Source organism: Drosophila elegans, unplaced genomic scaffold (assembly GCF_018152505.1).
Source record: "Drosophila elegans isolate 14027-0461.03 unplaced genomic scaffold, ASM1815250v1 contig_814, whole genome shotgun sequence".
Lineage (NCBI taxonomy): Eukaryota > Metazoa > Arthropoda > Insecta > Diptera > Drosophilidae > Drosophila > Drosophila elegans.
The window spans coordinates 6,854,517-6,880,200 of record NW_024546167.1 but is presented as its reverse complement, the minus strand read 5'-3'; the positions used below and the strand labels follow the sequence as shown (position 1 = coordinate 6,880,200).

At 40.6% G+C, this 25,684-nt stretch overlaps 2 protein-coding genes across 10 annotated transcripts; one reads left to right on the top strand and one right to left on the bottom strand.

Annotated features, from left to right (window-relative positions):
- The first annotated feature begins 122 nt into the window (after positions 1-122).
- LOC108138143 (dedicator of cytokinesis protein 9) lies at positions 123-25,679 on the top strand. Of its 9 annotated transcripts, none has more exons than XR_001774088.2 (15): positions 123-914; positions 4,487-4,531; positions 13,843-13,959; positions 14,274-14,809; positions 14,867-15,170; positions 15,236-16,057; positions 16,117-16,761; positions 16,825-17,160; positions 17,408-18,883; positions 18,944-20,554; positions 20,611-20,757; positions 23,609-23,819; positions 23,883-24,171; positions 24,235-24,709; positions 24,940-25,679. XR_001774088.2 is itself a non-coding variant. In XM_017260208.2 (15 exons), exons 1-15 carry the CDS (start codon positions 819-821, stop codon positions 24,999-25,001), a joined length of 6,927 nt encoding a protein of 2,308 aa, XP_017115697.1. In that variant the 5' UTR covers positions 123-818; the 3' UTR covers positions 25,002-25,679. The 9 variants fall into 9 exon arrangements, 8 of the variants coding, with proteins under 8 accessions (XP_017115697.1, XP_017115704.1, XP_017115696.1 ...); XM_017260208.2 differs by having other exon boundaries at positions 17,411-18,883; positions 24,235-24,467; XM_017260215.2 differs by having other exon boundaries at positions 24,235-24,353.
- On the bottom strand, positions 20,841-23,342 carry LOC108138145. Its single transcript, XM_017260216.2, has 4 exons — positions 22,120-23,342; positions 21,330-21,845; positions 21,092-21,224; positions 20,841-21,027 (listed from the first exon to the last, which is right to left on the bottom strand). Exons 1-4 carry the CDS (start codon positions 23,115-23,117, stop codon positions 20,962-20,964), a joined length of 1,713 nt encoding a protein of 570 aa, XP_017115705.1. The 5' UTR covers positions 23,118-23,342; the 3' UTR covers positions 20,841-20,961.
- Positions 25,680-25,684: the final 5 nt, after the last annotated feature.

Below are 25,684 nucleotides of genomic sequence, written 5' to 3'. Positions count from 1 at the left end.
ACAGAAAAATGTTAGCCAAACGTCGAACTAACAGAGAAATGTTAGCCAAATGTCGCACTAACAGAGAAATTTAAGTTAACAGAGAAATGCAAATGTATTTCAAAGTCTGAGAAAACCGCTGAGTGAGTCGACGAAATCGGACGTGTGTGTTGAGTCTCTCCGACTTTCCGCGTTTTCCGCGCTCAAAAAGATACTTTCAAAAAGATACATCGCTTCACGCCGCAAACAGTTCGTTCAGATCGCCGCTGCAAAACGCAAAAAACACCTTAAATGCCACAAACGCACGTAAATTACCAAAAATCAACCCTTTAAAAAAAACGTGTAAACAGCTGTGCATAGCTCGTTAAAATATATTGTTTATAATCTCCGGGATGCCAAACGGCTGATAAAAATATTTACCGAGGGTGTTTGTGTTTTTTTCGCAAGTACCCCTTGCCACCCGCGAATTTTTGCCCAAATGGGCGTGGGAATTCCGGCGTGCCTGTATGAATGTTTTGTGTATAACATGGATAAAAAAGAATTTCGCAGGTAAATCCTTCACCAACAAATAATCGTGTTAAGAAAAAAAGTGAGGAAAAGTGACGGAAAAGTCAATGAAAGAAGGATAAAGTATTAGTCATCGCTGGCAGCGACGTCGACTGCGCAGTCGACAGCGCATCCTGACTGCGCTGGTGTGTGCGTGTGTGTGTGTCTCTATTTTTGAATTACTGCCGGTTTTCGCACAATAACAACAACAACAACAAAAGCAACAGTAGGAGAGCCAAACAACAACAACTTGTGACGCCTTTGGATCCCTGTCCCTAAAAAGAGCGAGCAGGATGGAGCGTAAGTTTACGCGCGGTTTAAATAAGCTCGGCTCAGCGGTGCAGATGAGGGAGAATGTCTCTCAGTTGGTGCGAGAGAGCGCAGTATTGGTAAGTTCTGAATTCCCTTATTACACCTTTTATTGCCATCTCGTTCGCTCCCCCCGTGTTTTCACAAATTTATTTTTGGTTTTACAAGTGCAGTTTTTATTTTTTGTACGGGTGTGGGTGTGTCTCCAGTAATGCATGTCACCTTTTGTTTTGTTTACCTTCTTCCATTCTTTTTGTTTTTTATTTTCTGTCGTAACGCGTGGGATATTTGTATGTAAGCATTATAAATGAAAAAGAAATTATATAGAATTTGTCTGAATGCAAATGACTTTGTGTGCCAGCTATATTCAACAAATCTTCCCACTTTAAACGCATTTTTTTTTATATTGCAACACTCTTTCAAAAACACATACAGTTGTGGTCAAATTACTAGAATAATATATTAAATTTTCAATTGTTTAATCAAAATATATCAAATAATATTAACATGTTATTGTTATATTTTTGAATTTGAATTTTTTCCTTTACAATATATTAAAAATACCTGTCTATTAACGGCTCCAATGTTGTAAATTTATTGCTTAGTTAAATACACAGATGAAATGTATTTATATTTTCTGCCACAGCTGTACACACGTGCATATATTTTTATTTGACTGGCACACATCCAAATGCTTTGAATTTTAATAATATTTTCTTTTCACTTAGCACATATCATCGAGATCATAATGTTTTATAAGGCAAAGCATTTCATCCATCAGTCGTTGCATAAGAAAAGTCAGCATTAAAAAAGTGCTAGGGAAAGGGAAAACTTGTTATTTATCTCCACGTAATTCTTTACTTACATACATACATATGTGTTGTTGTAAAAGAGGGACGCAAGAGACTCGATTTCGGTTTCTGATTAGTTTAGAAGAGAGGCCCCAAGAGAGAAGAATCCGTCAAGGCCGTGAGATTTAAATTTACACTGCAGCTTCCACGTTGTTTATATTCATGTTAAACATCATCACTGCTTAAACACAGTGATATCTCCCTAAGGAAGATGTTTTGACTGGTTTGATGGCTTTATTTACGCTAAACGAAATCATTTTTTATAGAGTGTCTAATCACAAACAAAAATTGTATTCGTTCAACTCCTATTAAAAGTATGTATTTATGTTATAAATACGAAATGAATATTTTAATACATTTTTTATAACTTATTTTATATTTTTCTATAAGTTGTAGGCTATGCTATTTTCCTTCAGCTCATACCATTTGTTAGAATTTCAATTTATTTTTCTGTCCGTCTTGCCAATAAAACTATTGCTCGGGTAAAGGAAAATAGACTGTACGTTCTTATGACGTTCCCTTGTATTTCTGTAAACAAAACAAGCTTGAGCTTAGGGTGTGACTTCATTTTTGGGTGCTTCGCCCACGTGTTGCCGACTAATCAGATTCACATGTATATTCATCCGTCTCCCTGTATTGATAGTAACCACTAATTGCATTATTACGGCCCCAAAAGAGTACCATATTAGAGCGCCATTTGCCACGCTTCCAAAGTCAATTAGAGTGTGTGTGGTTCTCGTTCCTCTTCTCAAACTCGTAATTCAATTAGTGCGTAAAGTGAGAGTCGAAGCCAAATGATAAGCAATTGTTGACTTACAGCAGCAATCAACCAAGCCGACAGGCAATCAAGCCATAATAAGCAACTGTCGATAGATAGATAGCTTGAGCACCAATAAAAAGAAGAGTGGTTCGGCGGTTGAGTGGGTTGCAATGAGTCGTTCCCCCATTTCAACCTGTCACAGCGTTTTGCACATCCAAAATGACAGTCTTTTTAGGAAAATTTCTCCCCCTCAAACCACAGTAATTAAATATTTCGTCGCAAAGTCAACATTTCGTCGTTTTAATGTAGTTCAGCGGGTCAAACTAATGGAGTTCCATTTCCAAAAACATCAGTTCATTACTTAACCATGTATAACCCTTTTTTTGTTGTTAATTTTTATGGTTCGCTTTCTGTTTACATATGGAATTTTGTTTATGTGTTTTTGCCTTGTTTGTTAAAATACTTGTTAACTTATTGCAGCGCACATGTGCCGCATTTTGTTATCCGATATCAAAGTAAATATCAAGTGTGTGGTTTGCGTTAATAAAGGGGTCCCACAAAGGGAATCTAAAAGGGGCGGGAAATTAATTAAAAAAGTCTGGAACTTTAAAGCATTTGCAAACTGCGACTCAAGATATTTGACGAAACAATATACTGTTTATTCCGTTCCGAATTTACATAGGAAAATGATTTGAACTTAAAGCATTTTGTTAGCTGGAAGGTGTTGACTAATTCAAACTCAAGGCCCTTGTAGTAAATAACTAAACCATTAGAAAGTACTTAAAAACCTACCAGCCTTGATAATTTTATTTAGTGTCCGGTTTTAACTGCAACTGCAAACATTATTGCAAAAAAATGTACAGTATAATTTTCTCACAATATTGTCCCTACAAAAAATAAACCGGAAGATTTATGAGAATGAATTAGCTTTTTTGTATTCCAATTCGGAAAGCATTTCAAGGCAGCTTCTACCTTATAAGTCATGACCTCATCTTCCAGTTATGCTGAGCACCTCTACATAAAAAGATACACAATATACTTAAGAGGTTCCTTATAGGTGGACAAAAATGACAATACAATAAACTGATGTTGAAATGTGTCAAAATCACAGCCGAAGCTTAAGCTTAGATTTTTAAGATTAGGTTTGTATGAATAAAAAGAATGTGGTTCAGTTTAAAAGTTACCACTTAGTGTTATCACCAAATTTGTTTAATTACTTACAAGCCTAATTTTATTTGTGTGTCACAACCTTCTGGGAATTTCCTTTAATTAATGCTTTTTTTATTGCTTTTGAAAGCTTCACGTTCAAAGTGTCCAAAAAAGGGGTAAGAGGAAAATTTGTAATAGGAAGTGGAGTAGGTAAAATGGTCATGGCTCAAGTGTTCTTGATATTCTACTGTTATTACCCTAATCTATTTTTGACATGCGAGGTATATTTAGTTTCCAAAGCTTTGACGTTTTTTTAAATACAATTTCATATTTTTTATGTATGTACGTTTTAGCATGTATTCAAGATGTGCAATTTTTCTTAATAACTGCCTGTTTTTTTAATCAAGTATGCCTAAGCTATATATTTAAGAATTGTGTGCTTTCAACTGCTAAATTTTATAAACAATATTACCGTAATCACATTCGAGGTCATTATTTAGTCGTGCTCCCCATTTAATTCTACCCCATTTGATTTGTTTGCGTTTTTATTGTAACTACCTTGCTCTTTTTGCGCATCTCCTCTTTATTGTTTATTTTCTGTATTCCGTGATTCTATTCTCTGTGTCGGTCACCGTTTTTTTTTTTTACCCATTCCCCGCCGGAAATATCGTTTCGCAACTTTTATTTTTTGTTTAAGCTTTTCCCCGAGTTGACGTGTGTTGTCTGCGATTTAATGAGCGCTACTCTGCTCCGATTCTGTTTGTTTGGCGGGCGTGCTCAACATATCATGGTCATCTAACCATATCCCTCATTCGATCAACCTTTGGCTATTAATAACAGAGCTTGAATACTGACCCAAACATTTCCCCCATCTTTTTCTGTATCATTTTAGATGAACTGCACGGGCCGCTATCAGCGTAGTAGCCTCTCCATCGCGGTAAAAATATATTCACGATAAATATTATACACTGAAAAATCTAATTAAATTTTTTTATTTGATTTATTAAATTTGAATATTTTTAAAAACCTTTTAGCATTTGAAGCATATCATTGAGTTTCTTTTAGATTAGTTTTTGAAAAGCAAATGCAAATAGTTGAAACGAAAATAAACCTTGATAAAATGACTTAACTAATATTTGATATTATTTATTTCTGCGTACATGACTACTATCTGGAGCAATGCCAGTTCATTTATATGCGTGACTTTGCACCGACATCAACAGCAATAACAATATTCTGTGACCTCAATGTGTCCTCCTTCGTTTCCATTTTCATTTTCCGAGCCTGGCGGCGACAAACTTTTATCGATTCCTCGATCTGACCTTGACTCTCTTCTCCCGCTTTTCCGACCTGCTGCCATCGCATCTGCTCGACTTTTCACTCTCTCGTTATTTTTGATGGCGCTCCTTTTTGCGGCTTGGCTGCGTGATTAATTTTAATATGTCATGAGTATTTTAATTAGATTTTTCCCAAGAGATAAACTTTCTTTTATGCATATTTTCTCTACCGGCCAAACTAGGAAGAAGCTGCCGAGCAATTAAAACTGCAATAAACGACGAAGCTGATGCTAACTTTTCATGTTTATCGGTGCGACAGTCGTGTAAATATTGACATTGAAATCGTGCCTCGACCAGAACCGAACCTGAACCTGTAGCTGTACCTGTAGCCGGTATCTGAAACTGAATACCGAACACGAACCCCTACATCAAAAATAAAGTATTGCCATCAAACTGGTCCCAAGTGAGAATAAGTCGCATTTTCTAGTTTTCCTATCGCATCGGCAGGTGCAATCAACCAAGCAGATGTATGCGTTCTGTAGTAAAAAATGAATAAATTACTAAGTTAAGTTGGCGAAACGTTTACAGTGAAGTTTGAGAAAAAACCTTTAAATTTAAATTAGAGCAAAGGTTAAATTAAATGCACAGATAAAACTAGTTTTCAAGAACCAATAACTAGAAAACACACAATATATATACAATATATACTCCCTCAAAATGAGTGGGTAAATTACAGTAAAACAAACCTTCAAATTGATTTAAACTGCTTAAATTTCTCTCTCGTTTGTCCGACAAAAGCCACAACCCTCTAAATAAATAAATACATGAGAGGTGTGCGTCATGTAATCATTGTTTAAATTTATTTTTGACTATTTAATTGCTCACAGTTGATGTACCAAGAATTTCGCGGCTTTTATTTATGGCCTGACCAAAATAAACAATATTTTTATTTGCCGAGAATTCGTTCTTCTTACTTCTCACCTCTCCTTCACTTCATACAAATTGATGGCACTTAAATGAACCTGCACCACTGCAGATTGTTATGCCCTGATAAATTAAGAGCAGAGAAAGAATATTAAACTGCAAAAACAAACTTGCAGAAAACTGTGAATGAAGTAAATGTGAAAGAACTCAGAAAGGTGGCAGTCAAGTGCTGATCACTGATGGGTTGTAAATAAGTAGGAGAAACTCTCCTCCTCAGTGGAAGTGAAAGGTGTAAAGTATTGTGAAGATTTTCGTTGGTCGCGGTGTAAGCTTATCAAAATAAGAAAAGGAAACTTCCAATGTTTGTCACATGTTTGTTGAAGGGTCTTTTGTCTCTGGTCAAGCGGTTTCTCTTTCTATATCGAAAGTTTGATCGGTTTTCTGGCGGTACTCAGTTGCTTGAAACTAGTAGTAGTGATGTTAATATAAATCGGAGTTTGTAATCTGTGCTCTCAGAGGTGAAGTAAGTAGGTTGTAGAGGTGAACAACTCAAAATTCTTTAAGACCCTTATCATTACGGACCTCTGTTTAGCTACTTAATATCATTATATAAATATGTTTACTAGATAATACCCTTACTTGTTCAACTTAACAAGTACTTATACATAAAACATATACATGTTTTGTTAAAGTTTCTTTTTTGCGAATCGCTTGTTTATAATTTTATATGCACTTATTGCTTATTAAACAAATATTTTGAATAAATATAATAAATAAATTAGAATACATTTTTATGCATTTTTTTTAATAAGCTAAACCCACTTATATTTTTGTTTTTAGCCAATATACATTTTTAATTACTTCAACAAAATCACCACGCCCTCCTACACATTCTTTGATATGCCCACTAAACGCCCACTTCAGACAACATTTTTATCTATTTGCGACCATTATTGTTGACAATTGTTTTCGTTTCTGTTGGAGTTGGTGCTGTTGCACTTTGCTCTATTGCATAATGAGACAATTGTCGGAGAGCTCTTTTCAGTCCTCCCACTCCGCACTTATGTAACTCTTCGCATTTCGATTCAACTTTTTTGCCGAGTTCAACTTGTTTACAGCAAAATCATTTGCACATCGGACCCACCCTTACCGTTCTCTCTACGCACGTAATGGGATCTTCAATCTCTGTAGAGAAACTTAATTTGCATAAATATAAATTGTCACTGTGATGAAACATATGTGAAGTCAATTTGTCGTTCCAATATTACATATACATTTAGTAATTAGAAGTTTTTTTGGATATAAAACCAGATTAATATTGAATATTATTTTCGTTAACAATTTGTGTATAACATTTATGGTTTAAATTATAAAAAACGTTTAAGATCAAGACGAGTACATGATGATGATGATTCTGAAATGTATTATATTTATGTTTTGATAAAATGAAAAATGAACATACATAAATGTTTTTTCCTGTCTACATCTGACTTCCACTGATTCTCCCACCCATTTCATGCCGTATTGCAAATATTTTCTGCAAATGTCATTCACTTTTGGCCAGAAGCGCTAAATAGGGAAAAGGGTTAAAGGAGGGAGTGGGGGCGTGAGTAAGCTGTTAGCGCTTGCTACAGCTGACACACTTACTAACTGCAAAATAAAACAAAACAAACAAAAACACAGACAACTATGACTAAACCAACTAAACTCGCTTCCGTTTGGCAATCACAATGTGCGAGCTTTGTGTTTGAAGTTCTGAGCAAATATGAATTCGGAGTTTTGCGACTGTCAGTTCCACTGTATCTCATTCCCATTCCGTAAATGGGTAAAAAGGCTACTGGCATAGACACAAACATTCATTTGACATGTCAGTAACCTTTATTTCTATCTGCATGTGTGATTTATTCTTTGTTCTGTGCAACTTTTGTAAGCGGAGGCTTTTGTTTTTCCGCAGAATGAAAGTTATGAGCGGGCATCGTTTCTAATGCCCTCAAAAAGACAGCACGAACTGCTGTTCTCCAGGTTTTATTTGGCAAAAACCGAAAATGTTTTGACACTTTGTGGCTGATTTTCTCTTTGGGGAATGAGTGTGTCAGAAGGAAAATATGTTTTATATCAGTTATAATAGATTTCAAGCTATGTACACATACAACATTTTAATTTAGTTCTTTTACGATCATTTTTGGCAAGACGCAAATAAAGTCATAATTAAGACAAATAACGTTTTAATCAAAAGTCATTTTTATGAATTTGAATTTTAATTTGCTTATTAAAATCATTATGCACTATTGTGCTACACATTCGAAAAAAATTGTATTTAAAAGGAAAGTTATGCAGAAATTTTTTAGTTAACCTCTAAGGCCATTAAATAAATTATCAACGCTTAATATTCCTACTAATACAGAAAGATGTTATTTCTTCGGAGAAATTAAAAAAGTCATTTCCTAATAATATATATTAATATAAATATATATTAATTTCCTAATATATATAATAATAGTCTTAAGTTATTATTTTAAAATTGTTTTATACGCCGATCAAATTTTCATAAGTGATTTTATAATTTCGTGACCATATGGTTATGACTAAAATTTAATTATTTCAAGCAGCATTTGACCCAACCTTTTTGTAACCCACACAAATCAATACTTCTTTTATTCCAAGATAAACTCCCACCGATTTCGTTCTTTGAAAACAGGTTTCCCAGCTAAGGTCCACGCTTTTGGCATTAAAAATGGCAAACCGAAGATTATGAAATGGGTGTGTCGGGCGGGCACTTCAGCTTTTGGCCAAATGCGAGCCTGTCGACCCCGGAGATTTCGTTTGGATCTCTCGACAATTGAGCAATTAATGAGAGACACTTGAATTTAACGATGACCATTCGCTGTCGTGTAATTAACACATATTTCACACTCTCCCATTGCACACACAATGGAAAACCGCCGCGACCATAAATGTAATTAGTCTGCCAGATTCTCGCTGCCGTATTTTAACCGGCCTCTTGGTGTTGCAGACACATTGTACAATTGTAATTGAAAGTGCTAAGTACTTTTTAGAAAGTTGCCCCGGCCACACATGGCAGAATCCATCCCATCTCGTCGCCGGCACCCAATTTTCCACTGAAAACTGCACTGAAACTGTCAACTTTCCAAGGCATCTGTAAGTGAGCAGATATCGGGGCTACTGTCGGCAATTAAAGCGTAAGCGTCTTCCACAGTATTCTTTCAACAAATGTTTGTCATTTGATTGTTTGCTCTTTTACTCCAAAAATGTGTGTGCGCTTTTCTCGGCTTTTCTTTTACTTTCTTTTAGCGCCGTTCGATGGGTAATTATTCGCTGAACAGCCAGACATGGCCAAGAACTGGATATTGGATGAGTTTCCTATATGATTATTTATCTACCTCTCTTTCTCTACTTTTTTTTTGTTACTTTTTTCTGCGTGGGAACTTTTTGTGTCTTTGTCTTTTGCTTTGAATTTTTCATGTCTTTTTTTCTGTCTTTTTCGCTGCACTTGCTTTTCCTGCTTTAGGGCAATTATTTTTTTGCTGCCATAGTCTCTTTTCCTTTTCCCCACATTTTGTCCTCAAGGTTGCTTCTGGTTATTCTTGTACTTCTGGTTGGGTTGGCCAACACAAGTTGGCAGCAATGTGCAAACCAGTTGGCTCTTGACCTTGACAGGTTAAAACCATTTAGGGTTTCAGCATGCTCCATTAGAGAAACAAGTGTTTTTCATGTCGAAGTATTTTTTCTATTAATTTAATATGTTAGAGAGAGAAAATAGGGCCATCAAAAAGATCTTATTATAAGAAATATGATACAATAATACAAAATATCAAACTGACTTAAATTTATAAATTCAGTTCTTAGTTTTTATTTCGATTGGCTTTTTTAAATAAGTAAAGAGTTAATGCCCATATATTTAACTTATCTTTATGTTTTAAAAGTATTTGTTTTAAACCAATTTAAACTTCTGCCGTACATATTCTTCAATGTATTTCTTGAGTTCCCTATGAAAGTTAAAATTGTGCAAGAAATGAAAGTGTTGGAGGAACTTTTACCCACCCTGAAGCTTATTTAAACGGGTCTAAAACGGCGTACGACATCATCGCCATCAGCGGCTTACATAACACCGATCGGCGGGCGATTAGTGCATTATAAATATCGCATGGTTATGCTATAGTTGTGTCGCTCTTATAATTTGAATGCTGCTTATGCAGCCGACATTTCTCTGCCATACTTCCCTCATTGTGCGGACAATAAAAAGCCATCTAATGAATGCCGCTGCCAAAGTATTTACTTTGAATTGAACGAAGCTAATGGTAAGCTTCCTCATTTGTCCGGACATGTAAATTTGCCCACGATTCGGACTTAAAACTGGGTGAAATTCGTTGAGCATTTTGAATAGAATACCTTGCTTAGAAAGTTCAACTTTTGCCCTGACAATAAATTATTTGGTTGTATAACTAAACGCGAGAAATTTGTTGACTTGGGTTTTTTTACACAGCTTACTTGTGTTTTCAGTTTTTTATTTTTTTTTCAACATGTTATAGTGGTATGTCTGGAATGGGTGAGGAAAACTGCTGACTTGTCGCCACCTTTATGGGTGGGCCAGTTTAAGATCTGCACTTGGCTTGAGTTTTCAATATTATTTAAACATGTTGTTGGGTTCGTTGAACCAAGCAACAGTGAAACCCACCGAAGATGACCAAAACAAATATCTTGCTGGGCTGAAACCAGTTTTCAAAGTCGCAAATCCGATGACTGTACAAACCTCTCCCCCATTTCATCGACTGATAAAGAAAACCTTGCCTTATTTTCTACACACAATTACAAATAAATAAATTATTTATTTACACAACAATTACAAATAATATATATGTAAATATATATTTAATCAGCGCAATTCTTTTCATGCATTTCACGGCTCATGTTCGCTTGTGGAGCGGGAAATCCCTGTATGGGCATAAATTTATGAAATTTATATGCCGGATTCCTATACCAGAACGGATGCCAGCTGCCTTATTCTCATTGACCATACACTGCAAATAAACAAATCATACAATTTGTATACTGTTTGCTCCACATATTTGTTTACAAATTTAGGAACAGTATTAGATTGAAAAGGCGAAACACACCCAAAAGCTACATGCAAATGTAGCAATGCGAGATACTAATTTTTGCAATGTATATACCAACTATTTTAGATGAATTTCTTATTCCACTATGAATTTATTTGAATTTTTCGCTAGATAAACTTCCTGCACTTACACTATGGCTTCCAAAGCTTTTAAAATTTCGAAATAAATTTCCTTAAAAACCCCTTGAATTGTTTTGTGTGGGTCAAAAGTTCACCAGACTCAGACACAACAAATCATATGCAATAAGTAAAGCTAAATTTAGTCACAATATTTCCGTGCCCACAAAATGCAAATCAGGAAGAGAAGAGTATAGAGTATAGAAGACCACTTGAACGGTTTCCACTTCAAAGAGAAATCTAAATGTGCCGAGCCAACATTTCGTGACCCTTCCACAATTTCTATATAATGCCTCAGTATATATAGCAGAATAAATGAACGCATAAGCCGCCGCATTGTTGCATTTTCAATTGATAAGCGAGGAAAATGAAGAAGGGACACCACAACTCAAGTGACATTCAAGACATGCCAGGGCCAATTGCTCTGGCAAAATCAATGAAAGTCAAGTCTTATTTAGAAGGGACCATCCGATGATGAGGGGAGGCCTGATTGCCACTGCCTCTTGAGGCCGGGCCAATGTTTCACTGAAATATGCATAAACCGTCACGTTTTGCCTGCCGAGGCGCCTCAAACCGCTAACTTTAAATTGAAACTGGCTGCTGGCCAAGATAGTAATCAGAGATGCTCAAATTTATAGCCTAAGAGAGTTTCCAACTTATAAGGGAAAAAGAGCTAAAAAAAATACCTAAGTTAAGTTTTATAAATAAAAGTTATCCAATGTGGCCTAAAGAGAAATTTTTGAAGTTTAAATTTAGTTAAAGACAAATGTAATTTATTCAATTAGATAATTTACCCTCAAAGTACTTTCCGACCATTTGTCTGAATATTTAAGATTAGGATTTAGGTTTAAATTATATTTAATATAGAAAAAAGTAAAAAAAATAGAAATTATCATTAGACCCGAATTTTATTAGCTGAAAAATGGTATAGCTTATTTATTTCTGAAATGTCATTACTAGTGAACAGAAAATGGCTGATGGCTTGAGATCATGGTCATTGATCGTTGGCGTATGGTCGGTGGTGAATCTCTGAGGTCTTCACGCCTTGCTGGACCAGTTGTGCAAAATTGCGTGTCTACTGATCGACCACCATGGCGATGCAGATTTTAGTTTTTAAATTTGACTTTTCATTTAGCATTTGCCAACACAACCGCATTAAAAAAAAAAAGAAAAAAAAACATCAAAATAACCACCGAAAATGTTTGCCCAACTTTCTCGGGCTTTTGGGCTGGCCAATTGATTTGGTAATTGGCCGAACACTGATGAGTTTGCCTTTTTTGCGTAATGCCCATGCACTTGTCGCCGTAGGTGTATATTATACTTGCAGCTTTTTTTTTTATAACTTTACTAGTTGGGGCTGTCGCCGGTTAGCGGTTTTAATTACGCAAGCGGCGACGTCTGCCAATTTGCATGCAGTGCGTGTTAAGAGGCGAAATGATGGAGCCGCATGAAAAGGCCCGAAACCTGAGCTCACAATGGAAAATGCTTTCCCCCAAGCTCGAGCCCAAAAGTGGCTAAGTGGGCGAGTGCATTGACATTGCAGCTCTTACTCGAGAAAGGGGATGGGCAGGGGCGGTACTTAAGTGGGCATGGCTGGGCACGAATGCATACGAGTAGAATCAGGGCCAAAGCCAAGGTTTGCCAGAGGCACAAGCTGACAGCTGATATTGATAGCTAGCCTGTCATTAGTTTATGGATTTTTAAACGTGTTTGGAATAGTTGTAATATTTAAATAGGTTAATTTTGATTTAATCGAACTATAAGTATGTTTACTTATAAATTATGCGTTACCTGCGTAATAGGATCGGTTAACCTTTAAAGTTCTGCTTATTATATTTTCCAATACAAAAAGGAACGAAAATTTAAAAATTAAATTTACATTTATTAGAAAAGAGAAATAAACTTTATTAAAATCAGAAATTACAAAAGTAAAGTATTGTATACTAGTCTGAAGTTTTTCCTAAATATTTGTATTAATCCGTATATATAAAAATATTAAACACTCAACCCAAAGTAATTTATTTTGATCCATAACCATTCCCAACCTATGACAATCCTTTCTCCAATGTGTGCAGTTAAACGCAATAAAGTGAAGTTTTAAATGCCTTTTTCCCATGGCCTCAATTGACCTGTGTCTTCCTAAAATAAACCAAGCCCAAGAATAAAACAGAAAAACGAGCCCACACACCTCAAATTTCGAGAAAACAATAAAATGACAGAATATCCGACAGTCGCCAGAAATGGATATGCCAAAACGGAAGTGGCACTTTAACCCTCTGCATGGACACGCCATAAAGGGTGGGGTCACAGGTTGGGTCACACAGCTCATAACACACTTATTTTAGTGCCTTCATCATCATCATCTTGCGAAATCCAAGACGCAAAAACGGAAAATATCAGCTACTGCCTGAGGGGGCTAAAAATGCAAACGGTTAGAATGTTTAAACGAAATGAATTTGTTTATGCCAAGTGGCAGACATGGAAAATATCATTACACAAGGAGGGGGAGACTGCTTTGTAATGCGGTCAAGGTCTCTTCTTTGCGGCGGGTGTGAAAAAAAGAACCGAACTCACCCATCACAAAGTAGCCATAAATTTATGACGTGCGCAGTACCGATAAATCTCTCAAAATCCGCCTGCATTCGGGCAACGGGAATGGATAGCATTTGGACATTTGTTTTTTGGGTAGTGCTATTAATAGGGACGCCTTGCTTTTACAAGTGGTGCGCATAAATTAGCAAACAAACATTTGGAATACAGCATCTTATACTTATTTCAATCTTTATATTTCAGAACAAGCCTCTTGTGGTGGAGCCCATCGATTTCGAAGCCTTTATAGCCAAAAATAAAACTGTTATCCAAAATGATCCGCAGAGGGAGCTACTTATATATCCCGCGGATGATGTCTCGGTGAGTAGATAAATATTTTAAGAACAAAATAAGGCATTTAAAAATAAATAAAAGTGTATTTTAAATTTTGATTTTATTACTATTAATGTAATTGTACTTACTTGTATATATTAGATCTATGAAGTATTTGAAAAGTATAATTCATAACTTTAATCTAATTTTAAAAGGTATCTCACAAAATAAATGATGTTTTTGTAATTAATATTATAAAATAAGTAAAATTTAAGAGATAATTGAATCAACTTCCTTTTTAATACATTGTTATATGTTTATGGTGTTTTTTTATTGATAATTATTTTTCATTAACCCACCAGGAGATTATCATGCCGCGAAAGCAGCGAACCAATGCCAAATCCGTGGCCGACAGATTCGATCCCCCCAACGAGGCGATCGTGTGTCCCCTCCATGGTCCCTCCATAATGGGGAATGGAAATGGGCACAGTCAGGTGAGTCGACAGGGGAGCATTCAGTCGAATGGGAGCCACCACAATGGAAATGGCAATGGACACACCAGCAGCAGCAGTAGCAGCAGTTTGACCAACTCCAATGGACACGGCCAACTCTCCAGGAAGAGTTCGCAGTGCTCGAATGGATCGTCCAGTCACAAGGATACCTCGTATGAGTCGGCTCTGTCCTCGATTACACTGCGTTCAAACTTGGCCATGCCGGAGGAGGTGGATGAGTTTGCGGATGATGGGCACAGCGAGGACATAGTGGACGGACTTGCTCACGGATCGAGGGCGGAATGCACCAGGTTCACGCGACAAGCTCTGTACACCTACAGGGCCAAGAATCATTTGATTCACTATAAATACAATGCATATGGTGGCAGCTGCCATGATCTGCCCAGGTACATATTTAGAAAAATAATTTTTTTAAGAGTTCAAATATAATAATATTGTTTTAGTATTTCTCCTGCTGAGGAATTGCTGGAGGAAGTCTACGAAATCGATGCAGATCAGGATCGGATAGACGAGCAAATGACTCGCTCCCAGGCGGACACCATTACCAAGCAGGGTTATCTCCTCAAAGGTCCCGATTCGGCCTCAGATCGCATGTTTGCCAACATTGGCAACAAGTCCTTTAAGCGTCGCTATTGCTATCTGCGACAGGAGATCGATGGCACCTACATATTGGAACTGCACAAGGACGAAAAGCAGGGCGAAGCTAAGGCCACCATAGTCATGGACTTTTGCACCGATGTGGTGCAGGTAAGTGTGCTTGATGATTTTGTTAAAAAAAATCTAAAAATAATAATGAAAATGCGCCTGTTTAGAATCCCAAACGTGGTCGCTTTTGCTTCGAACTCCGCATGACGACTGGCCATAAATCCTTTACCCTGGCCGCCGAGAACGAGCAGGACTTCAAGGACTGGCTAAGCAAAATCAACTCGGTGTTGGCCCAGAATCGCGCCCAAGAGGAGAAAAGAAATGCTTCGCTGGAGCGCCAGCCATCTGTCGGTTCGAGTCCAAGTCCCCAGCTTCAGGCGCCAGCAATGGAACCCCCAACCTTTGGCACTCTCAAGGGTCTGGATCAATCCCTGCACCCCCAGTTGATGAAGTACGGAAGGGAAACGGATCACTCGATTGCTTTGGCCAGAAGGGAACAACGCCGCCGCTTATTTGCCTGCTATCAGTCGCCGGCCAAGAGCAGTGGTAGTGATAATGTCGAACAGTATCGGGAACACTTTGGCACACGGCTACTGCTCACCTGCCACAGCCTGCGCTTCCGGCTGCAGTGCATCCCGCAGGACGAAGGCTCTGCTGGTGGAGTCGAGCAGCAAGTGGAACCTTACATCACCAGTCTGGCCTTGTACGATGCCAAGGCGAATCGGAAGTTGAGCGAGAACTTTTACTTCAACGTGAATGAGCAGTGGGCTGCCCAGATGCTACCGAATACTCCAGTTCCTTCATCTGTGGCTGGCTGTGGAGTTCCTAGAAAGTCGACGGAGGGCGATGAGAGGAGCACCGCCTCCCAGGCACCTCACTCCCTATTCGATGGCGTCTCTGCGGACTTGCTACGCTCGAATCGCCAGCAATTCCAGCAGTTGAGACAGTGTGTGCTTTCAGTGACTGCTCCACATGCAGATATCTATTTGGTAAGTTATTGAATCCGCCTTTTATTATTGCAATACTAAAAACGATATTCGTTTAACAGGTGGTGCGAGTGGAGAAACTGCTGCAATCGGGAATTGCACAGGCTGCCGAACCCTATTTAAAAGCTGGAAAGGATCCCAAACTGGGTCAGAAAGTGTACAAGGCGGCCAAGAGTTGTGCCCAGCACATTGGGCACTATAGACAGCCCTTTGCCTGGGCAGCCAGACCACTGTTCAAGCAATACAGCCACGAACTGGATGTAGATCCCAAAAGGGAGTTCGAATTCAGCCCGATTTATCGCCAGGAATTACCCAAACTGAGGGACGATGAGCTGCTCAAGCTCTTAGTCGACTATCGTAAGCCCGAGAAACTGAGCAAACTAACCATCATTCCCGGTAGCCTCAAAATGCAGATGCAGTTCCTCGATCAGACCACACCCTGTGGCTTGAGCAAATCACTGGCTCCCTTGTCCACCTTTAGTCCAAATTCCAAGCAATCGCCCACCATCGAGTTGGCCGAATTTCAGAGCCAGAGTGAACGGGATGCGCACAGGGATGCACATCCCTATACAAGCTTCTGTAACCACTTGTATGTGTATCCACTGAGCTTGCAGTTCGACAGTCAGAAGTTGTTCTCAAGGGCCAGAAATATTACGGTGGTGGTGGAGCTGCGGGATGGCGATGGGGAGTACAGTAAACCTTTGAAGGTGGGAAACCAAATACAGTTTACAAATATTGAACAAATTCCTGATGAACTCTTTTGCTTACAGTGCATCTATGGTCGTCCTGGGCAGGATCTTCTAGTTTCCCAGATAGCCTGTCCGGTGCTGCATCACAATGTGACACCCACGTGGTACGAGGAGATCAAGCTGCGTCTTCCCTTGGGACTGTTTCCAGAACATCACCTGCTCTTCTCCTTCTACCATGTGTCCTGCAATCTGAGCAAGAAGCGGGATGCTCATGCAGCCTTTGAGACGCCCATTGGTTATGCCTGGTTGCCATTGCTGCAGAAGAATCGAATCTGTTTGGAGGAACAGCAACTCCCGGTGGCTGCCACACTGCCCGTGGGCTATCTTTCCATTCAGCCCTTGGGATGGGGCAAGGGGGTAAGTTATTGACGTTGTGGGCTTCGCTAGTGGCGTTCATCAACTCATGAAATGTTATTTGTTTGTCTCTTACCCAAAACATACCATCACATACCCATCCATTCATTCCCTGCGCTGCCAACTAACCTGTGCTCTCTTTCTGTGTTTTTTTTTCTTCTCCGCACTGATCTGCATGCTTTCTGCACCACCACCAACCACCCACAATCCTACCCCCTTTGGCTGCCTACAAATCCTTCCAATTTCTCAGCAGAACTGCGGTCCGGATATCCAGTGGATCGATAACCAGAGGAATCTGTATACGGTGGGATTGCGGCTGGACTCAACGGTTCTCACGGCGGATCAGCATTTGCATAACTTTTTTGGACATTGTGAGAGATTGCTGGAGGGAGGAAAAACCGGAGCAGTGCCGGCGGAAACGGAAACGTGCAAGATCTTGAAAGCAGCCCATGCAATTGATATGAAATCGCTGATCAACTATCTACCCACGCTCCTGAACGAGCTGTTCACCTTGCTGGTTCACACTCAATCCGAGGAAATAGGCCTGAATGTAATCCGGCTGATTACAAACATTATCCACTTGATAAGCGATCAGGCTAAGAGGGCCGATCTTTTGGGAGCCTATGTAAAGTACGTGTTCCACGCACCCTACTACAGCCAGCAGACAGCCAGGCAGAGGACTGTCCATGGAGAGCTTTGCCGGCACTTGCCGTACCTCCTGAATCCCAGCAATCCCGATTTTCTGATCGTCAACAAGTTCATGCGATACTCCGCGATATTCTTCGATCTGATTGTGAAGAGTATGGCGCAGCATTTGTTGGCCACTGGGAGAATTCGAATGCTGCGCAACGAGCGTTTTCCCAAAGAATATGCCGATCGGGTGGAGCAGTTGATCAAGGCATTAATGCCCTACATAACCACCCGATTCGAGGACTTGGGTGAGGAAACGCATCTGCTGAATCGCTCTCTGGCCAAATTCGTGCGCCAGTGTCTGAGTTACATGGACAGAGGATTTGTCTTCCGCTTGATTCGCTGCTATATGGGAGAGTTTGCGCCTGGCAATCCTCGCATACTGCATGAGTACAAGTTCAACTTTCTGCAAGAGATCTGCCAGCATGAGCATTATGTGCCACTCAACCTGCCGTTTGTGTTGAATCCGAAGAACCGACCTCCCGAGATGATGCAGCACTTCACACTTTCCGAACAGTTCTGCAGGCAGCACTTCCTGTCGGGTCTTCTACTTCAGGAACTGAAGTGCAGTCTCAATGAAGTGGGCCACGTGAGGCGACATGCGTTGGGCATCTTCAAGGATTTGCTGGCAAAACACGAGTTGGACAACCGATATCAGCAGAGGGGTCAACTCTCGAGGATTGCCCTGCTCTATGTTCCTTGGCTGGGTGTTGTGATGGACAACATCCACCGGATTGATGATCTATCCGAGTCTGGCGCTTGTACCCCCAATGGACATGTTTATGCGGACTCGGCTTCCTATGCCAAGCGATTGAGTTGCTCCAGCAGCTATGTGTTTAGCAAGGACTCCTCCACATTTGGCTCCCTGACGTCCACTCCGCGCTCGAAGAACCGCCTGACCCTGCATTGCGATCAACCGAGTCCATATCGCACCTCGGTGCACATGAAGGAGCACAACTATTTGGCCGCCATTGCTGGGCAACCCATTAGCAATGGCATCTCGAATCTCTCGTTAAATTCAAACACGGATTCGGGAGTGAGTTTTGAGTTTACTTAAACAAATTAAAGCCTCTTTAACTTGCATCCTTACTTCCAGCACTCTCAGGACACCACCACAATTGGTGCCTACACCAATGGGGATGCGGATGTGGGACTGCGCAATGGACACAATCGTTCAGTGAGCGTTACCCACGCACAGATCCTCTCGCGTTGCGACAAGTTCAGCTCGGCGGAGAGCAAGGACCTCCTGCTGGGCTTCCTGTTCATCATCAAGCACCTTTCGCAGGATCAAATGGTGGGCTGGTGGCAGAACTGCAACGAATCCGAGACACTGCAGTTTCTCTCCATTCTGGATCTCTGCCTGCTGCAATTCCGCTATGTGGGCAAGAAGAGTGTGGTGATAACTCCGGACACGCGTCAAGGACGTTCGGCCAAGGCCAACACCCTGCCAGCGAGGACGCAACCACCTACAGGTTTGGAAAATGGCCACCAGGAGCTGCAGCCAAATAGTGGAACTTTAAATCAAACCAGGGAACATCTACTAGAGGACATGGATACACTGGCTAAGAGTCAATTGGCCCTCTATGAATCCAATTTGGCCACTGAGGTGGGCATGATTATATTGGACTGCCTGGGTATGTATGTCCTGCAGTTCAGACAACTCCTGGCAGACAGCCTAATCCTGCCCAAGTTGGCCAGAGTTTATCTGAGATTCCTGCAGTTGGGCCAATCGGAAAGACTCTCGAAACACGTCTTTGCTGCTTTAAGGGCTTTCATCAACAACTATGCCGTGGCGTTGTTCAAGGGCAATGCCATGTTGTGTGGTCAGATGGTTTATGAGCTCCTGAAAGCCTGTGACAGTCGCCTGGTGGAGATTCGTCACGAATCTTGTGCTGTTTTATATCTTCTCATGCGCAGTAACTTCGAGTTCAGCGGTAGAAAAGCTCTAACCCGTGTACACTTGCAAGTTATTATCTCAGTGTCGCAGATGATTGGCAATGTGATTGGCCTGAACAATGCCAGATTCCAGGAGAGCTTATCCATCATCAATAGCTATGCAAATAGCGACAAGGCGATGAAGGGCACTGGTTTCCCCATGGAGGTCAAGGACTTAACGCGTCGCGTGCGCACCGTTCTCATGGCCACTGCCCAAATGCAGGCACATCATATGGATCCGGAAAGATTGCTGGAACTACAGTATTCCCTGGCCAATTCGTATGCCTCAACGCCAGAACTGCGACACACTTGGCTGGTGACGATGGCCCGAAATCACGAGCAGAATGGTAATCTCTCAGAGGCTGCCTGCTGTCATCTTCATATTGCTGCTTTGATGTGTGAATATCTCCGCTTGCGAGGTGGCTGCACACTCAGTTGGTCATCCACTGCGTTCAAGAAGATATCGAGGAATATTCCTCTGGATGAGCAGGGTCTCAAGCTAGATGCTGGTGCTCAGGACTCCCAGTACACAGAACAAATGCTCCTGGAGCAGCTGAAACAGTGTGCCGATTTCTTGGACCGCGCTGAAAGATTCGAGTGCCTCGGCGAGCTCTACAAGCTCATCCTGCCCATGTACGAAAGGGATAGGAGTTTCCTCGACCTGGCCCACTGCTACGAACATCTCACTCAAGCCTACAACAAAATCGTGGAGGTCAATCGTTCCGGAAAGCGAATGCTGGGGCGCTTCTACAGAGTCGTCTTTTATGGAATGGTGAGGGTTGACCCAAAAGATATCCCTTTTCATTAATTAATATTCTTTTTTTTTAGATGTACTTTGAAGAGGATCATGCCGTCGAGTATGTCTACAAGGAGCCCAAACTGACTTCGCTAAGCGAAATCTCTGAGCGCCTGGCCAAACAGTACAAGGAGAAGTTTGGAGCCGATGTGGTCAAGATGATCATGGATTCGTCACCGGTGAGTAGAGTTTGATTAAAGAAAAAATAGTTCTTAGATATTGTTTAACTAATGGTTTGTAAATTAGTATCACCTAATTAACATTTTACTTAACAACCATATTTTATTGAATTCAAAAATATATGTACTCTTTTTCTCTATTGAGTTTAAAGAAAAATTTGTATTTGAATAAGAAGCAGCAAACCCATGCAATCCATCTGCAAATCACTTGAACAGATATTCATTGAAGAGCAGATCCGAATCGCTGTCGCCGCGCATCAGACTCATGCGCTACAAGTTTATGAATCGAGAAATAGAAAGAAAGTCTAGAAATTGTATTTTTTTATGGACTTACCCGCTTGACCTCTGATTGGCGCATCAATGAAGCTTGGGTGCTTCTTGGGATCATACGCTGCGATGAGCCATGGGTTTGCTTTGAGTTGGTCATGCCATTCCTACCAGCCACTGCTCCTTTGACCGACTTGCAACTGTGGATCCAATTTTAGAAATATATGCAGCAAGCAAAAAATGTTTTCAACCAAAAGTAGGAGAAAGTTAAAATTATAAAGATGAAATTTTGTAACACCACTCACACATGGTTTAACTGCTGCTTCTGTACAGAGGTTCCAGGTTTTCCTGGCTTGGCTACTGGACCTGCCACAGCTGGTGGCATGTTGCCCGACTGCTGGTAAACACATCCCGACTTGGCAATACTCAGCCGATTTGGCTTGCGAGCTGCACCGGATGTGCACGATTCCACTGGGAGCTTACGGATGGCAGTCCCAGTAGATCCGCTCTGAAATTGGCCACCGCCCATTGTAGCCCGCATTGGTGGCAAGGTTGAGCATGTGGCCTGGCCCATTGAGTTCCTGTGGACATGTGATCCGCTCGGTTTTCCACTGGGACCCACTCCCCGAGCAGAACATTTGGCCTTGGCCGATTTGTAGACTCGCGGAAAGGTGGTCGGGATACTTGTGGCCATCACGGTTTTGGCCGGCGCGGTTCTCGGTACATTCAAGGCCAAGTCGATATCGACCATCATTGGCTCAGTTTCGTGGTCAGCTTCATTCAGCTGGTTAACCAGCTGGGCTCCCTCGGAGTCCTCGTACCTGAAATAAAGTATCATTAATATATGCGCTCCCTTAAGTCCAAATATATTCCTATTATAATATAAGTCAACATTAATTAAAATAACACATTTTCGCGTTTCTTACTTTATACAATATACTTTAAGGCAATGGTTTAATATTTCAGAACTACGGTTTAAGTTTTTTTTTTTTAATCGGACAACGTTATCGTTTAGCCGCCATAGGAACGATAGAAAAATGTTAGAGTATTTAATTTTGTAATAGCAGGTACATTTTTTTTTAGTTTATAACCCACCTGTAGAGATTTCCCCTCACGCACTCCTTTGGATTAGAGGTGCCGGCACTTCCTCTTGAAATGTGTTTACCCCCATTAGGCTGGGATTCATCATCGCCGGCATAAGCCTCGGCCTCCACATCGGTTTCCATCGCATCGATGGACCGCGAATTGCAAACGGTTGCACTAGAGGACTGTGTTGAGGTTGGCGGAGGAGGGACCACTGTGGTCACTCCACCACTGCAGGCTCGGTTGATGTGGATCTCATCGCGGCTGACGATTAGGCCCAGCTTGTGGCACAGGTCCTTGAAGGCCTCGTGTGAGACCAAGTCTTGGTAGCGCGTAGATTCTGTGAAATTAAAAAACTTCTCAAAGGCCTTGATTCCCTCGATCTGGTGCTCGATTTCCAGTTCCGTGTAGCTGCGACGGCAGCATAGAGTGCACTTGGGGCAGACAGAGGCATCGCCGCCATACTCGTACTTCTCGCTGAGAACGTCATTGACTCGGCTAAGAAATTGGGCGATTAGGACACTCTCCGGTCTATTGGCCAACTTGTCCTGATCGCCGACAGTCAGTTTGAGGCTCTGGCGTCCGTTAAAGATGGCGCTATTAGGATCCAGCGGCTGCATCTGCTGGTTCGATCGTTTGGTGTTGAATGTCATGCTGAGGCCATGACCTCCGGGCAGCAAAGCCACTGTAATCTCCTCCAGCGGCATTTGTTCATCACCCAGTTGGCTGAGGAGCTCGTAGATCTGTCGCTTGAGATGGAAGCCATTTTCAAGATTCTCCACCAGCGCATCCCCCACGATTTCGGGACGAAGCAATGTGGTAGTCGAAGTGGCCTCCGATTTGGTTTCGGAACTTGGGAACTCAGATCTCTGGCGATATGAGGGCACGAACTCCACCGCGTTCGGATTCAGCGAGTGTTGCACCGGTGCACAAGGACTTGGAATCTGATATTGCATCTGAACCACACCCAGGCCCATTCCTCGACCCGGAAATGCGAAGAACTGGGCCATAATCGAAACGGAATGCTCTTCTGCTGGATGCTCGACGATCCGATGAACTGGTGGTTTGTGTCAAAGAAGTGAAGAACGCGAAATGTATACAAATTTGGACAATACTGCGGCTCTAGTGTACGTGCAGTGGTGACTGTAAAAAAATAACAAACAATTTACTAGTACCTAGTAAAGTTGTTAAATTGTATGAACTACATCGGTTCAGGGAAGGAAGTGGATAACGATTTTGAAAACGAGCTCTGATTTTTGCTGGGATGACGACTTGATCTCAAAGTTGCCGGTCAACCGCCAACTGTCTCTCGATTCGAGCGGAGAAAAGCTTTAGTGATAACTCACGATATATTCATCTAAAGTAACTCTTAAGCAAAACCGTTTTTTCTTAGAATTCAGCTAATTATTAATTAATTCATTTTAAGATAAAAGCATTTTTAATTTAATTTAATTTAATTTAATTTCTATTAAAGTTTTTTAATTTATCGATATTTTTTCAGGTTAAGGTGGACGATTTGGATGCCAAGCTAGCCTACATTCAGGTCACCCATGTGATTCCATTCTTCTCCAAGGACGAACTCGACCAGCGGCTCAACGAATTCGAGCAGAATCATGATGTGGACACGTTTATGTACGAAACGCCGTTCACTAAATCGGGAGCAGCCCGTGGCAACGTCGAAGAGCAATGGAAACGCAAAACGGTTATAAAAAGTAAGAAGTAACTTCTACAAATCTATCATTCAATATTAACTTGTCATTTGTTTTATGATGCAGCCCAATACTCTTTTCCCTATGTTCTCAAACGTATACCGGTGAAATCGCGCGAAATCATCGAACTGAGTCCCATCGAGGTGGCCATCGATGAGATGCAATCCAAGGTTTCAGAGCTGGAGGAGATCATCCTCCCGCCAGCGGATGTCAAGAAGTTGCAGCTGCGTCTGCAGGGAAGTGTGGCTGTGACGGTCAATGCTGGTCCTTTGGCCTATGCTCATGCCTTCCTCGATGCCAAGGTGGTCAATAACTTCTCAATGGATCGCGTCGCAGATCTTAAGGATGTCTTTCGGTAATTTGTTTTTTCATTTGTTTATTATTGTATTATATATTTAATGATGGCTTTCTATTGCAGCGATTTCATTGTGGTCTGTCAGAAGGCTTTGTTCCTGAACGAACGAATCATTAGCGCGGACCAAAAGGAGTACCATCACGTGCTGAAGGAGAACTACGAGAAGCTGTGCCAGGCGCTCAGTGAGTTGCTCGACGACGAGTCCTTCCAGCCGCTTGGTGACGATGCCGACAGCATAAACCAGCGCAACAGCATGGCTTTGTTCAATGCGATCAGTGGCGCCTCCCATAACTCAAGTACTGCTTAAGTCCAACAAAATCATTATAATGATACCAAAATTCAGAAACTCAGTCACCCACACGCACAGCTAACCAGAAAACAGATCGAATGTTGATGTATTCAATTAACACGAGCCTGCGGCGCAGGCGTAGCGATCGTAATGAGTAGTCATAACATTGGTGTTCCTTTGTTTGATGTTGTCGTTGAATTTGAAATTGAAATTGAATTTGAAATTGAAATTGAAATTGTCTTGCGGCAGGTAAAGCTCGATTTTGGGCTTAACGGTTTGTGACTTGGCTAAGAGGGAAAATGCGCATGTGACTAACACCACAAAAACCCAAAATTGGTGGCTAACAATCCAATCCAAAACTAACCGCAAGCGCTTGCCTAATGGCAAAATCTGGCAAATCTAACTATACGTTCTGTGAACCCAACTACCCAATGCTTCTCCATTTCTGTATTAACGAGTTTGTAATTCTCCCTTTTTAGGACCGTATTTTGTTGAGCAAAATACCAGCAACAACACCCACCACCACCACAGTTCCACATAAATACACAGAACTACTCCACACACCATCCATAACCGATAACCGAATCATATATATTCTGTTCTAAACGACAGTTCCAAAAGATCCAGTTTACCGAAATCACTTGTTAATTTCTATGACTAAGCTTAAGTGACTAAGTTCATAAATTCCCTATTGATTGTTGTTAGATTTTTATGTTAAACCATTTGATTAATTTGTATTTCACATTTTACACCTATTGTATGTATAATTTTTTAAAGCATGCCTGAAAATGGACGGATCCCGAAACTAGTTGTTAATTTTTAGTTTAAGCTTGTATATTATTGTTTTGACTTTAATTTGCTAGATATTGGTGAATCTTTAATTTGATTTTATTAGGATATCGGATAATGATGCACACTATGCAACCTGTACCAGTTACTTTATTAGATCAAATCTGCTAACTTTGTGTCTTCTTCAAAACTCGAAATGGCTAAAAAAAAAAAATCGTTTAATAATTTAATTATTCCTAAACGTAAATGAAATTAGTTTTAGTGGTAACAAACTAGGCAAATAAGTTCCCGCAAGCAACAGAACTTACCAAAGTATTCAGATAAAGGAAAAACCTATTAAACAGATCCACGGATATATATTTACATACATGCATTTTCTAGTGAAATCGTATAATGAACTAAATACAAATATATGCATTAAATGTTTAAACACAA